Raw genomic sequence first — 12,547 nt, forward strand, 5'->3', positions numbered from 1 at the left:
CTCTGTCCTGGTAACATTCAGTTTCCTGAACTCAGTGTTGGCTTTTCCTGCTATGCTCATTTTGTGGTCCTGTATCCAAACGCGTACTTTGGGCTTTTGTGTTGTTCTATTTCAATGAAAGAGTTCCTTATTTGGATTACAGTTTTGATGAGATGGCCAAATATGACCTACCAGCTTCTTTTAACTTCATAATGAATAAAACTGGCCAAGAACAGCTATATTATGTGGGTCATTCTCAAGGCACCACAATAGGTATGTATGGAATAAAGATAAGTGGGTGATTTATTTTTAAGTGGTAAGTGGGTGGTTTGCATTTGTTATTAAAAAATGAAGTAAATATTTTTAAAATGTTATTTCAAAACTTTAAGGGACCAAGCTGAGATAATTAATAAGACAAGAAATGTTGATGGTAGGCTTTTATGGAAGTTGAGATTTTAGTATAAAGTTCTAAACATGGTGGCTGGTTCTCTTAAAAATGTCAATGTAAGCCACATGCTACTCGGAGTTTTCCCATTTATGTAACCTGGGGCTGTGAGAGTAGGAAACAGGTTTTCTAAAGTCACAGAAAAGGAAATAAGGAAACACACAGACTTTCAAAGATAAGTGGAGTGTTACTGAAAGCTGGCAATCTATACTTTATTTACAGATTTTCCACGCTTGATGCATTTTAATTTTATGCTAATTCTGGAAGTAATGTGAATTTATTATAAGGACAAGTGGAAAATTTAGCAAAATTTAAAGAAAATAGGAACTGTACGTAAATCTTTCAAGCAGGCTTCTCCAGTGGAGGGCCAGGGAACAATGCCATGATTGATTTAGTTTTCCTTTTTCATGTTTACTGTGACTAACAGCTTTGTGTCACATGATCTCCACAAAATACATTCCTGAAAAGATAGTTGCTCTTAAAAGCACTATGTTTTTAAGGCTCTCAGTATATAGGTTTTGTTGCTTCATCTGCAGAATGTACAGTTTATTCATCTCCATTAATGTTCCTTTTTTTGAGTAATATGTAGTACTAAGCATATTTTTTATAGAATACCATGTGATATTTCAACACAGTGAAATATTCTTTCTTTGACATTCTTTTTTATATTCCTTATTTTTAGGTGACTTGTCTACTTGTGCAGTTTATCTCTCTTTTTTAAAGATTTATTTATATTTATTAGAAAGGCAGGTTTCCTGAAAGAGAAACAGAGAAAAAGATCTTTCATCTACTGGTTCACTGCCTAAGTGGCCACAGTGGCCAGAGCTGAGCCAATCCAAAGCCAGGAAGGAGCCAGGAGCTTCTTCTGGGTCTTTCACATGGGTGCAGGGTCCCAAGGCTTTGGGCCATCCTCCACTGCTTTCCCAGACCACGAGATGAGAAGTGGGGCAGCTGGAGTTTGAACTGGTGCCTGTATGAGACCCTGGCATGTTCAAGGCAAGCACTTTAGCCACTAGGCTACCATGCCAAGCCCACCCCTCTACTTTATAAAGCATCTGTCCAAGTAGGGAGAGGTGAGCTGAGAGAGGGTTACGAGATATTTTGGAACCAGGAAATTGTAAAAGTGTGAGTTCTTTTGAGTCGTGATTTTTTTGGGTACTCTGGGACTTGTGTGCAGGCATGGAGGAACAGGAGAAGGAGGTGCTGGAGCTGTTAGCACATCAGTGCTGTGGACATGAAGATCTGTTGGTTCTCACAGACTGGATTGGATCCAGTGCATGTCTAGGTTGAGATTTAGAACAAGCACTTAACAAGTACTTGTTTCACTAGCTTGATCCAGTTCAGTGTTTGCATACACAGTTGAGGGTTGCTCATTTCAAGTAGTTTGCCTCCCAGAGAGGCTTGCTTGGTTCTCTGGCTGCTTCTAAAAAAGTGTGGGGATAATCATCCCTGCGGTTGCTAAGAAAGTTCTGGAAGATGGAGTACCTATTTTCTTCCTTTTGTTCCCACAGGATTTATAGCATTTTCACAGCTCCCTGAGGTGGCCAAAAGGATTAAAATGTTTTTTGCCTTGGCACCTGTGGTTTCACTTGATTTCTGTACCAGCCCTCTAGCCAAAATCGGAGAATTGCCAGAGCCGCTCATTAAGGTACTTGGCCATGCCCTGTCTTCCCCTCCTCACAGATTTCCTCATCAGATCTGAAAAATTGACTCTTGGAGGGAGAATCTGTGCCTTCCTCCTGCAGCTTGCTGCCAGTGAAACAGTAGCTTTTTCTCCTCCTGGTTGTCTGCACTGCCTCCAGGCCAGGCAAGTCAGAGCAGGTAGCTCACGGCCTGCAGCTGCAGCACACACAGTCAGGGCCAACACGGGACAGCATTCCCATGTATACTTCACAAAGATGGCGCACACAGTCTGGGAAGATCATTTACTCCTGCTAGGCATACACAACAATATTCAGGGAATGAGAGACCCAAAGTATGTTTCTCCCATGTGCTTGTCTTCAGCCACAATGAAGGTGATCTTAAGGAACTGTTTTATTATATCTTATAATAAACAGAAACCAGTGACTTTGTTCAAGCTCAATCCTACAGCGTGGCTGCCCAAGCTCTGCTCAAGAAGCCATCAGCTGACATGAGAAGGCTTTTTAAAGCCAACTGAGGCCACATGGTCCATTATACATGCATTATATGTGTTTTATGTATAATGTGTTCACATACACAGCATCTGATACAGAAGTGTGTGCAGTCTTGTGCTGTGTGGCAGCACTTCTGTCAAAGGTAGATTGCTTATTTGACGTGTTTTTTGTAAGGTTATGGTAGAGCTTAAAAATTCCTGCTGCCTTGCAATGTCATAATGCAATGTACTGCTCACAAATTTCAGGCATTGCTGAGGTAAACAAACTCTGCCCTGCCCATTATATAAAAGTACAGCACATGCAATACATGTAGCATGTGATATTCAATAATGATAATAACCAGCGGTGTTGCTGTGCTTACTATACTTTTACTTAGTATTTTAAACTAGGTTTCCACTGCAGAAGAAGGTTACTGTGAAATAGTGGGCTGTGTTAACTGCCAGCAGCCTCGTACATCTTCCATTGGTTATGTCTCAACGCATGGGGTTTGTGTGACCACTCTGTGATATTAGTTCAGTGACAAAATCACCCAACCGCACATATCCCAGAATACATCTCTGTCCTTAAATGGCACGTAACTACACTTAGAATCAGAGATGCCATCTCTGATGAACCATTTCAAAGACACTCAGGAAATAGGAACCATACCCCGATCTCAAACCCGACTCTGATGTAAGGTGAGACTCCCTGTGGCAGTGACCACATTAAGGATGGGCATACAGAAAAGAGGCGACCCCCATCTGCCCACATTCACCTTTAGTGCCCTAGAAGACATGTCAGAGCATTCACTTTCATTATAAACATTCGAGTTGTTGCTAATGTGTTGTTGTCATGTCTTTTGCCTTTTTAAGGGTCCATCATAGAGTGGGGACCGAGAATTGAAACTGCTGTGTCATAGAAATACATGTTTGTAATTTAGTGTGTGAGACTGATTTAGTAGTTTGACTACCATGCACACTCCTGCTCCTCTTCTTCGACCCTCTGTCTCCTTCCTCCATCCTCCCTTGGAGATGGTGTTTTGTGAAATCTAAAATGAGCCCAGAAATCTGTGTGATGAGAGACTCTTGTGGTTTCTGATGTAAGCTGAACAATCTGGCATTTGGATAATCATGAAGACCATTTCCCATCCTGAAAGTGCCCCCAAAACTAATTAGGTTGTTCACCTCCGTGTTTTTGTTTTGAGACTTAAAAATGCCCATGTGTACCATAAGCTAACCATGCTGCCAAAGGTGGCCACTGGTGTCTGTTCTGCTGCCAAGAGATGCTCATGTCACCTCTGCTTCCAGGGCGTCTGGGGGCCCACACCCCAGGAGGAAAGGCTGAGGTGTAATATGTTCTTTCCATTTTGTAGGACATGTTTGGGAGCAAGGAATTCCTACCCCAGAATGACGTTTTGAAGTGGCTGAGCACTCACGTTTGCACCCATGTCATTCTGAAGGAGCTTTGTGCAAATATCTTTTTTCTTCTGTGTGGATTTAATGAGAGGAATTTAAATATGGTATGTATATTGCTAACAAGACTTGATTGAGACTCTCTGACCTTGTTGTGCATGTGGGCTTTTTTGTGTTGAGGGACCTGAGACAAGCGACCTTAGTGGAGCGCTAAAGGGCCTTCAGTGTGGTCCAGCAGCGCCACCTGTTGCCAGTCTTAGGCCTGCTGCTGTCAGCTTCCAGCCTGAAACCCAAATAGACTCCTGAATGAGGAGGGCTGTCGCAGTTTAAGTCATTGTATTCATCAATATTTATTTCAGTGATTTATTTCTTTTGCAACAACACTGTAAGAGTGTTTAAGGTTAGAATAGCCATTTGTGCACATACATATACTACATACGTGCACACATACATGTGTGTTTATTTAGTCAGTAGTAAGCTGCTGTTTCTCAATTATGTAGTTTTTAAGAATTCCTACAGTGAGGGCTCTAGGGAACATTTTGTTTTTTAAGCTGTATATATACTTCTTGGAAAGGCAGATTTACAGAGAAAAGAAAAGACAAAGAGAAAAAGCTTCTATCTGCTGATTTACTCCTAACTGGCCACAATGGCCAGAGCTTAGCCCATCCAAAGCCAGGAACCAGGAGCTTCTTCCAGGTCTCCCATGCAGGTGCAGGGTCCCAAGGCTTTGGACCATTCTCGACTGCTTTGCTAGGCCACAAATGGGCAGCTGGGATGCGAACCAACACCTCTATGGGATCCTGGTGCATGCAAGGCGAGGACCCCAGCATTAGGCTACCACTACAGGCTCTCTAGGGAATATTTTAAAGTTTTAAAGTAGGCTATTATTGTTGTTGTTGTTTTTATTATTTTTGCAAGAAGAAAGCAGACAGAAGAAAACAAGTGAGATACAGCTCAGCCTGTACAGTCCCCCTCTTAACGATGTGACTGCGTTTGCCTCACAGCTACTCTGAGTGGTTATATAGGCTTTCATAGGACATGTTTATAGTCCAATAAGGTTTTGTTTGTCTGTTTGTTTTAATGCTTGTCGTACTTCTTGGACTTCTGGCTCTGTGGTTTGTCCTGGTTTGAAGGGTCAACTGTAATGTTACTTGCCATCCATGCCTCTGTAGCACCGTTCTCTGTTTCTCTTGCAGTCCAGGGTGGACGTCTATGCAGCGCACTGTCCTGCCGGAACCTCTGTGCAGAATGTGCTGCACTGGAGCCAGGTATGCATCCAGGAGAGCAGTCGGGCTCATCCCAGTCAGTGTGAGCAGGGCCTTGTGTCTCATGGAGCTCTCCTCTGCAGACCTTACTCGGAACCTCGTCTGCTTCCCTGCCCCAGGGCCCCTGCTGTGATGGCCCCAGTCCTTCTCCCAGGGGCACATGAGGTTCCCAGTTCCCAGTTACCTCAGGAGTCTGACACGTCAGCAGTGTGGCAGTGAGCATCATAAACCCCTCTCCATGCGAGTGAGGAAGGACCTGGGTTGTCACTTCATGCTCCCTGTTCCCTAAACCCTCCTAACTTTTTTTTTTTTATTCTCCCACTGAGTGGACATTCTTCATAAGGCCCAATTTCTGTCACCTCAGACGCTGGTGTGTGTAAGAGATGCCTGGAAGGTGGCTGGGCCGGCTAGAAGGCCAATACAGAGCTGTCCACTGTGGCCAGCTGAGTGGTCCGCGGGAGCCCATATGGGACCAGTCACTTCCTTCATCTAAGTACAAACGGCCCTCTAAATCTAAATTTCCAGGGGCCCTTGGGAATATTGAAACCATGGTGTTCTAAACCTGCTGTTCAATGTTGCCCAACCTTTTGGGGTCTCAGATCTGGGTTGATTACTACGTTTGCTGGAGAGCTGTTGGACTAGTCATGATCCTGTGTCAATACTTGTTACCGAGCAACTGGCTGGCATCCAGGCTGTGGGCTGTTCTCTGGCCCAGCTGTGACCTTGCAGCTGTAGGTTCTAACCACACCGAAATGCGTCCACAAACATTTCCGAAGTCTGGATTCCCTGCAGAAAGCAGCCTTGCCCTTTAACCTTCCACTCACACTGCCATCCCTGTGTCAATAGAATAGTTGCTTTGTGCAGCTGTTTGACAGAGCTTGTGCTTGGTTAGCCTTCCTTTGTGCAGTTGGCCAGAGGCTGCTTCTCTCTGGGCTGCTCCACAAGGCAGTTCCAGTGCCTGCTGGCAGTGGTTTCTGCTGGGATTTGGCAAGGCCGTGATGGTGGGAGGCAAGGACTGCAGTTGAGGTATGGGGTATGAAGGCCTCCATGGTTTGAGTTTGGGGTGCTCTTAAAGGCCAGGGTGGTCACACTATCTTTAGAAGTTCACTTTTTATTTAAATAATGAACACTCACTTGTTAACAATTCTAAGATCCAATTATTCCCTGGGCTTTTAAATCTGGTTTGCCCAGTTTCCTACTTTCATATACACCTGGTGAATTTTGGAGACCACAAAGCCAAGACTTTACTCTCTCTATTCCTCTTAAGAGTATGAACAGGTCAGGATTATTTAGAGTGCTTTTAAACATGCAATTGCCAGAATCTGAATGCCTGGGCTGTGTCCTGGACATGCATTTTAATGGACATCAGGTGAATCTAATCTCTTCCCTGGCTTGACATCTACTGCTTTATATAAGGAAAGCCAAAGTGTGCATTTAGTAGGATCTTTTAGAAGGTTTTCTTAATTTGGATATTCAGTATAATGTCTATTCTACATTTAATATATGTTTGATGGGATTTCAGACAATATGTGAAATAATCACTTTTATGTCTACTTCCCAGCAATAACTACTATTCTGCTATTATCTTTTGATTATGCTGTAAGGTAAGATCATAGCACTCACACCTGTTAGGAACGTTTTGTGTAATAAACAGCATCATGTTGGTTATGGGAAAGTGGCTGTACTGGAAACCCCAAGACTCAGTTACTAAAGAAACCATTTCTTCCTCTTAATGTGCACAGCACAGTGGCACAGGCTTGTGGCAGCAGCTGAGGCTGAGCTGCATGACGTCATGCAGAGACTGCCCCTCCACACTGTAGCTCTGCCATCCTTGGGCTGCTCTTCCCGCCTGCCTGGTTGCAGCCAGGTCGCCTCCATGTCTGTTCTTGCCCCCAGGAAGGCAAGAGGGTGGAAGCCCAACTCAAGGGCTTTTTTCTTTCAAGATTTGTGAAAGGCAGAGTTACAGGGAAGAGAGGGTAGTACAGAGATTCTCCATCGGCTGATTCCGCAACACCCCCCAAATGGCTGTAACTGCCAGGGCCGGGCCAGACTGAAGTAAGGAACCTGGAATTCCATCTGGGTTTCCCACATGCGTTCGGGGGCCCAAGCACTTGCACCATCCTTTATTGCCTTCCCAGGCACACCAGCAGGGAGCTGGATCAGAAGTGGAACAAATAGTAGAATTTTAAGTGCTTGGGAAGAATCTCAACCTCACAGTAATCAAAGGTGGAACTGATGTCTTGAGTATTTCTTTGCATCAGACGCCACCATGTGGTCAAAACTTACAGTTTCTGATTGATTTTGCTTGCATATTTTGGGTTTAATTCTTGATACATTTTTAAAAAAATTATGTTATTTTAGATTTTACAGATAGTTGACCTTTTATTCATGTTTCAGTCATATTGCTTTACTAGACATAAATTTAAATTTTATATCCATTGTTTTATCTGTAGTATCTCTAGCTAGTTCAAATTGCAGCGTGAAGAGCCACCGCGGCTTAAGAAAACCCATTATAATAACAACATTATTAACTGATAGAATTGCACAACTAGTGTGAATATATAGAAAATATGTAGCATTACTGTGTATGTTTTATATGTAGTCCTGCATTGCCTAATGACTGGTTAGGTATGAAATATGCATCATTAGGCAAATTCATCTTTGTGGGAGCCCCATAGAGTGTGGCTGACAGAAATGACAGCTACAGTGTCACTAGGCCATAGGATCTCACAGGACCACTGCCGTATATGCGATCTGTCGTTAACTCAAATGTCAGAGGCAATGCACAGTAAAACCATTACCTCTTTGAGAAAGTCAAGGTGCGGATTACTATATGGAACGTCACCATTAAGTTAATTTAATGGGAATAGCTATTGGTCAAGCAAAATTCAAGACACCTGTGTATTGTGTCATGTCTTGTAGAAGATATTTTCCAGTCAAACAACGGAAAACTGAGTTATTCAGGAAAAGAAAACAGGGCAATTCTGTTTCATTTCATTCTTAAAAATTTTATTTATTTATTTTAAAAGAGCTACAAAGAGAGGAGAGATCGTCTACCCTCTGGTTCACTCCCCTGATGGCTGCAGTGAGCAGTGCTGGGCCAGGCTGAAGCCAGGAGCCAGGAGTTTCATTTAGGCCTCACATTTGGTTGCAGGAGCCCACTTCTCGACTGCTGTCCACCACTTTCTCAAGGTCACAGACCAAGACTGGGAGTGAAGCAGCGCAGGCACAAACTGGTGTCCCTCTGAGATGCTGACATCCCAGGAGGCAGTTTTACACACTGTGTCATAACGCCGGTCTCAATTCTGCTTAATGTTCAATAACGGTTTGAAAATGATGAGTAGATCTGGATATTCTGATATCTAAAGGCAATTAACTGTAGGTAGCCACCTGTCATTCTATCCCATACGTAAGCGTAAGGTAACCTTTTCCCAAATTATCTTTTTCTTAGATTGTTAAATTGCAGAAGTTTCAGGCCTTTGACTGGGGAAGCAGCGACAAGAATTATCTTCACTATAACCAGGTAAAGTTTTCACTCTTTCAATGATAATGGGTCCTGAAAGAGCCCAGGAGATTCACGTTGGGTTACGTTTCGGGCCGGGCTCACCTGCTGTGGGACGCACATGGAAGAGCCAACTAGGTTGACTTGCTTTTCTCTCGGTTCACTCCTGCATCTAGAATGGCCCCTGCCTTGAGCCAGTGATGTGGACTGAGCCTCCCCTCTCGGTCCTAACCCCAGCTTTGAGTCTGGCCTGGCCCGGTCATGCCTCTTCAGCATGGTCATGGGCCCACGCTTCAGAGTCAGGCAATCCTGCGTCTGTTCCCATTCACTGTGGTGGGGTTATGGCCAGATCCTATTGCTTAAGCCTCAGCTTTTCTGTACAAATACGATCATCATGCTTTGGCCACTGAGTAGCACCAAGAGAGACACTTTGTCCCTGTTTTTAATTATGAATTTAATTCTTACAGTACCCTTGTGACATAGTCAGGGCTGTCTCTGACTGGAAGATGGTGCAACTGAGGCTTAGGGAATTCCTGTAATTTGTACATATAAAGGAGAAAGTAGGAGGGATTTCCACCAAAACCCTTTCCCTGCCATTTCCCCCTCACTGCAGGGTTATACACTTAATTCTCAGATCCATTGTGCTAAAGAAGTGTCTACTGGAGATAATGTTTATCATGATTTTAAAAATGAGAACGATGTCAGCACAGCTTTCTCTGGGTTCTCTTTTGTTTTTGCAGAGCGAGCCTCCCATGTACCGTGTGAAAGACATGCCCGTGCCCACTGCAGTCTGGAGTGGGGATCGGGACTGGCTTGCCGACGTCAAGGACATCAGTATGCTGCTGACTCAGATCCCCAATCTGGTGTACAGCAAACACTTGCCTGAATGGGAACATCTTGACTTTCTCTGGGGCTTGGATGCCCCTTGGCGGGTGTACAATGAAATTGTCAGTCTCATGAGGAAATACCAGTGAAAGCCAAATTAAAAATAACACCATCCAGTAGGTGATTAAGGCGTGTGAAAATCTGCTTGATGTGTGCACAAATGCTGGTTTTGCTTTCTCAGGGTGATCATGAATACAGACTTTGTATTTTTATATACAGAAAGCTTGATAATGAGGATTCCTAATTTTTCTCATTAGAAATAGAAGACCCTTAGCCATTATTTGTTTAGCCATGACTGAACATGAAATGAGTGCCTCAACTATTGTGTTGTTCCTCTTAAATCTTTTCTACAATACTACTAACTTGTGTAAAGTTCCTTGTAACCATTTGATTGTCCTTATAATCTAAAGCCTGTGATGTTGCCTTTTGACCTCCATACAGAAAGAAAAAAAAAACATTGGTTGGAATTACTGAGCTGTGATGTTTATAGGCAAAAATCATCTGTCATTGGTTTTAGCTCAGTGTGGAAAATATTCAGTTCTCATCTCCTGCCCTTCACAAACTCGCCAGTATAATGGTCTTCTATGAGGGATCCAAGTGGCACTTCATGTGTTTTTGATCAAACCAGTAATATCCCAGCTGTATTAATAATAAAGACCTCATCATGAATTTTATCAACCCTACATTTTAGAAAATGTTTAACTTGCTCAAGGGAAAATAACTTGCAGGTGTTTTCAAAAACATTGTACCAACTAAAAGCAGTGTTTGAGGAAGATTGAAGGCTAATATATACTACATTTATGAACTCTAAATTGTGTGACATGTCCTAGTTCTGTGTGTCTCAGAGAAGAACCCTATGGAGAGACTATACCACTATTTTACATGAAATTAAGGTGCTCTGTGAGCCTATTGCTGTAGATAACATTGTGGCCCCAGGCCCTGGACCTGCCCAGGAGAAGTATCGTAGTTCACTTTCACACCAGTGATATATGAATGTGTTTTCAGGCTGAAGGTCAGCTCAGAATCCATTTTGTATGTTCAGTTTTGAATGAGCATATGCCTGAATTTTTAACACGGCTCTTTTGCCTCCCTGTGTCAGGAGGTCATTCACCTGTTAGATTTGCAACGTTGTTTCCTTAGAAAGCCTTCAGGTGGACAGAATGACAGTTAATGTATTTTCTTATGTGGTTTTTTCTTTTTGCAGCATCTTCTAACATACTGTCTTAAGTTTCAATAACAAGACTTAATATTAGCTAACATATGCAAGAAAAATACTGGTACTTTGTAACATTATTAAAGGGTCTTATTTAAAGTTTCCAACAAATTGCAGCCCCATAAGCTTAAAGGATGGTTTGGACTTGTTTTCTTTTTCTTTAATAATGTTTCCATTCTTCTTTAGTGTTGCAAAGTGTAGGAGAGATCACACCAGACCCAAGTGTAGGATATTAGGAAGAGTCTTTTTGTTTGTTTGTTTAGTTTAGTTTTAAAGCAAGATTTATTAGAAAAGTTGAGAAAGGAGACTCCCATCCTAGTGATGGGAGAGGGCTTTGAGATCCTCTGCCGTTGCCCAAGCTTGGTGACAGAAGTTCCCGCTACACTCCAGGAGCCACTGCACCAAGCCACCAAAGTCAGGGGGTTTTAAGCTCTTCTCCTCCAATCAGATTGAGAGTTTTATGTAACAAAGTTTCCATGTGTTCAATTAAATGCAAGAGACAAGAAGGGAGCTACCAGAGCCCAAAGTTTTCCTGTAGTTAATTAGCCTAGTATAATAGGAGGCAGGAGGGCCAAGGGTAGAGCCTCCAGAGTCATTTACTTGCTGTCAACTGTCCTGAATGGTACAGAAGGCAGGAGAGGCAGGGTGTGCACAAGGAGCCTCTGAAACTAGTTTCGTACCTTCAATTAACTTGAATGGCATGATAGTAGGTAGGAAAGGCAGAGTGCAGAAACTCAGTTTCCATGCTGTCCTCTGTCAATTAACCTACCATGTGGGTTCTAGCCATTAACCACTGCTCCTCATCACATTTCGGTAAGGTGTAAATTTTTCTTTATCATCTCTCCTCCTCATAACACACTACTGATTTGATCCTTGAGTTTTTTTTTTTTTCTCCCACAGGGAGGAAAGAACAGTCTGGAACCTAAGAAAGTTAGTGGTTGGAAAAGCTTTGAAGATTATCCCATGTGGTCCATGTTAAGAAGGCTCTGAGTGGAGACAGGCAGTCCCACAGATTCAAGGAGTGTGCAGCCCATTGCTTCAGCAAACAGTAACACAGGGAACTACCTGGGGTGAAGCCAGTGTGCTGTGTTTTCATGGTTCTCACAGAAACTGATGACAATGTACCAGATGCCAAGAGTGTGTCTCCAGGAAGATGGCACCTCCTCCGTGGCTGTATGTCCCCCAAGACCTCTTTCTGCTTTGAACAAGGCAAGGTGATGTGGCCAACCAGACACAGAACCACTACTTGAATCAGGCTGAGAAGAAAGGTGTGGTGAGGGAATATTTTTTTTATTGTCCCAGAGAATGGCATCAGCACCAGTGATGACTTGCCATTGCTAGCTTTGGTTACTGCTGGGGTGTAATGGGATGTCCCAGAGATGCCCTGAGAACACAGTCTGTCTGATTCCCACACAGTACACAGGAGATTGAGGAATGAGTAGGGTTTGCTTCCTCAAGTCTGTTTTACACTTGCCTGTTTTCATCTTTCCAGTCTTTTCCCTGGCATGTTTTCTAAAATAAGTAGTAGATAGGCGTAAAAGTGGGGAAATTGCATTGTCATTCTTGCTGTAGTTTAATTACAGTGTTCATCTGCCTTTAAAAAACGTTGCTGGTTCATTCCTGAGCTACATCACTGAATGACAGGAGCTTCAGACACAAGCCATGTCTCCTCACATAGGTGGCAGGAGTTTAATTACTTGAGCCACTGCTGTTCAGGGTCTGCATTAGGAGG

At 43.2% G+C, this 12,547-nt stretch overlaps 1 protein-coding gene across 1 annotated transcript in view; it reads left to right on the top strand.

Annotated features, from left to right (window-relative positions):
- Positions 1 to 10,343, top strand: part of LIPA (lipase A, lysosomal acid type) — a 28,039-nt gene extending 17,696 nt beyond the window's left edge. The window contains exons 5-10 of the mRNA XM_058671221.1: positions 143 to 252; positions 1,936 to 2,072; positions 3,911 to 4,057; positions 5,147 to 5,218; positions 8,667 to 8,738; positions 9,458 to 10,343. Of these exons, the coding sequence (XP_058527204.1) occupies positions 143 to 252; positions 1,936 to 2,072; positions 3,911 to 4,057; positions 5,147 to 5,218; positions 8,667 to 8,738; positions 9,458 to 9,691 (772 nt within the window). The 3' untranslated portion in view covers positions 9,692 to 10,343. The remainder of the gene's footprint in view (positions 1 to 142; positions 253 to 1,935; positions 2,073 to 3,910; positions 4,058 to 5,146; positions 5,219 to 8,666; positions 8,739 to 9,457) is intronic.
- Positions 10,344 to 12,547: the final 2,204 nt, after the last annotated feature.

Source organism: Ochotona princeps, chromosome 13, assembly GCF_030435755.1.
Source record: "Ochotona princeps isolate mOchPri1 chromosome 13, mOchPri1.hap1, whole genome shotgun sequence".
In the NCBI taxonomy this organism is placed as follows: domain Eukaryota; kingdom Metazoa; phylum Chordata; class Mammalia; order Lagomorpha; family Ochotonidae; genus Ochotona; species Ochotona princeps.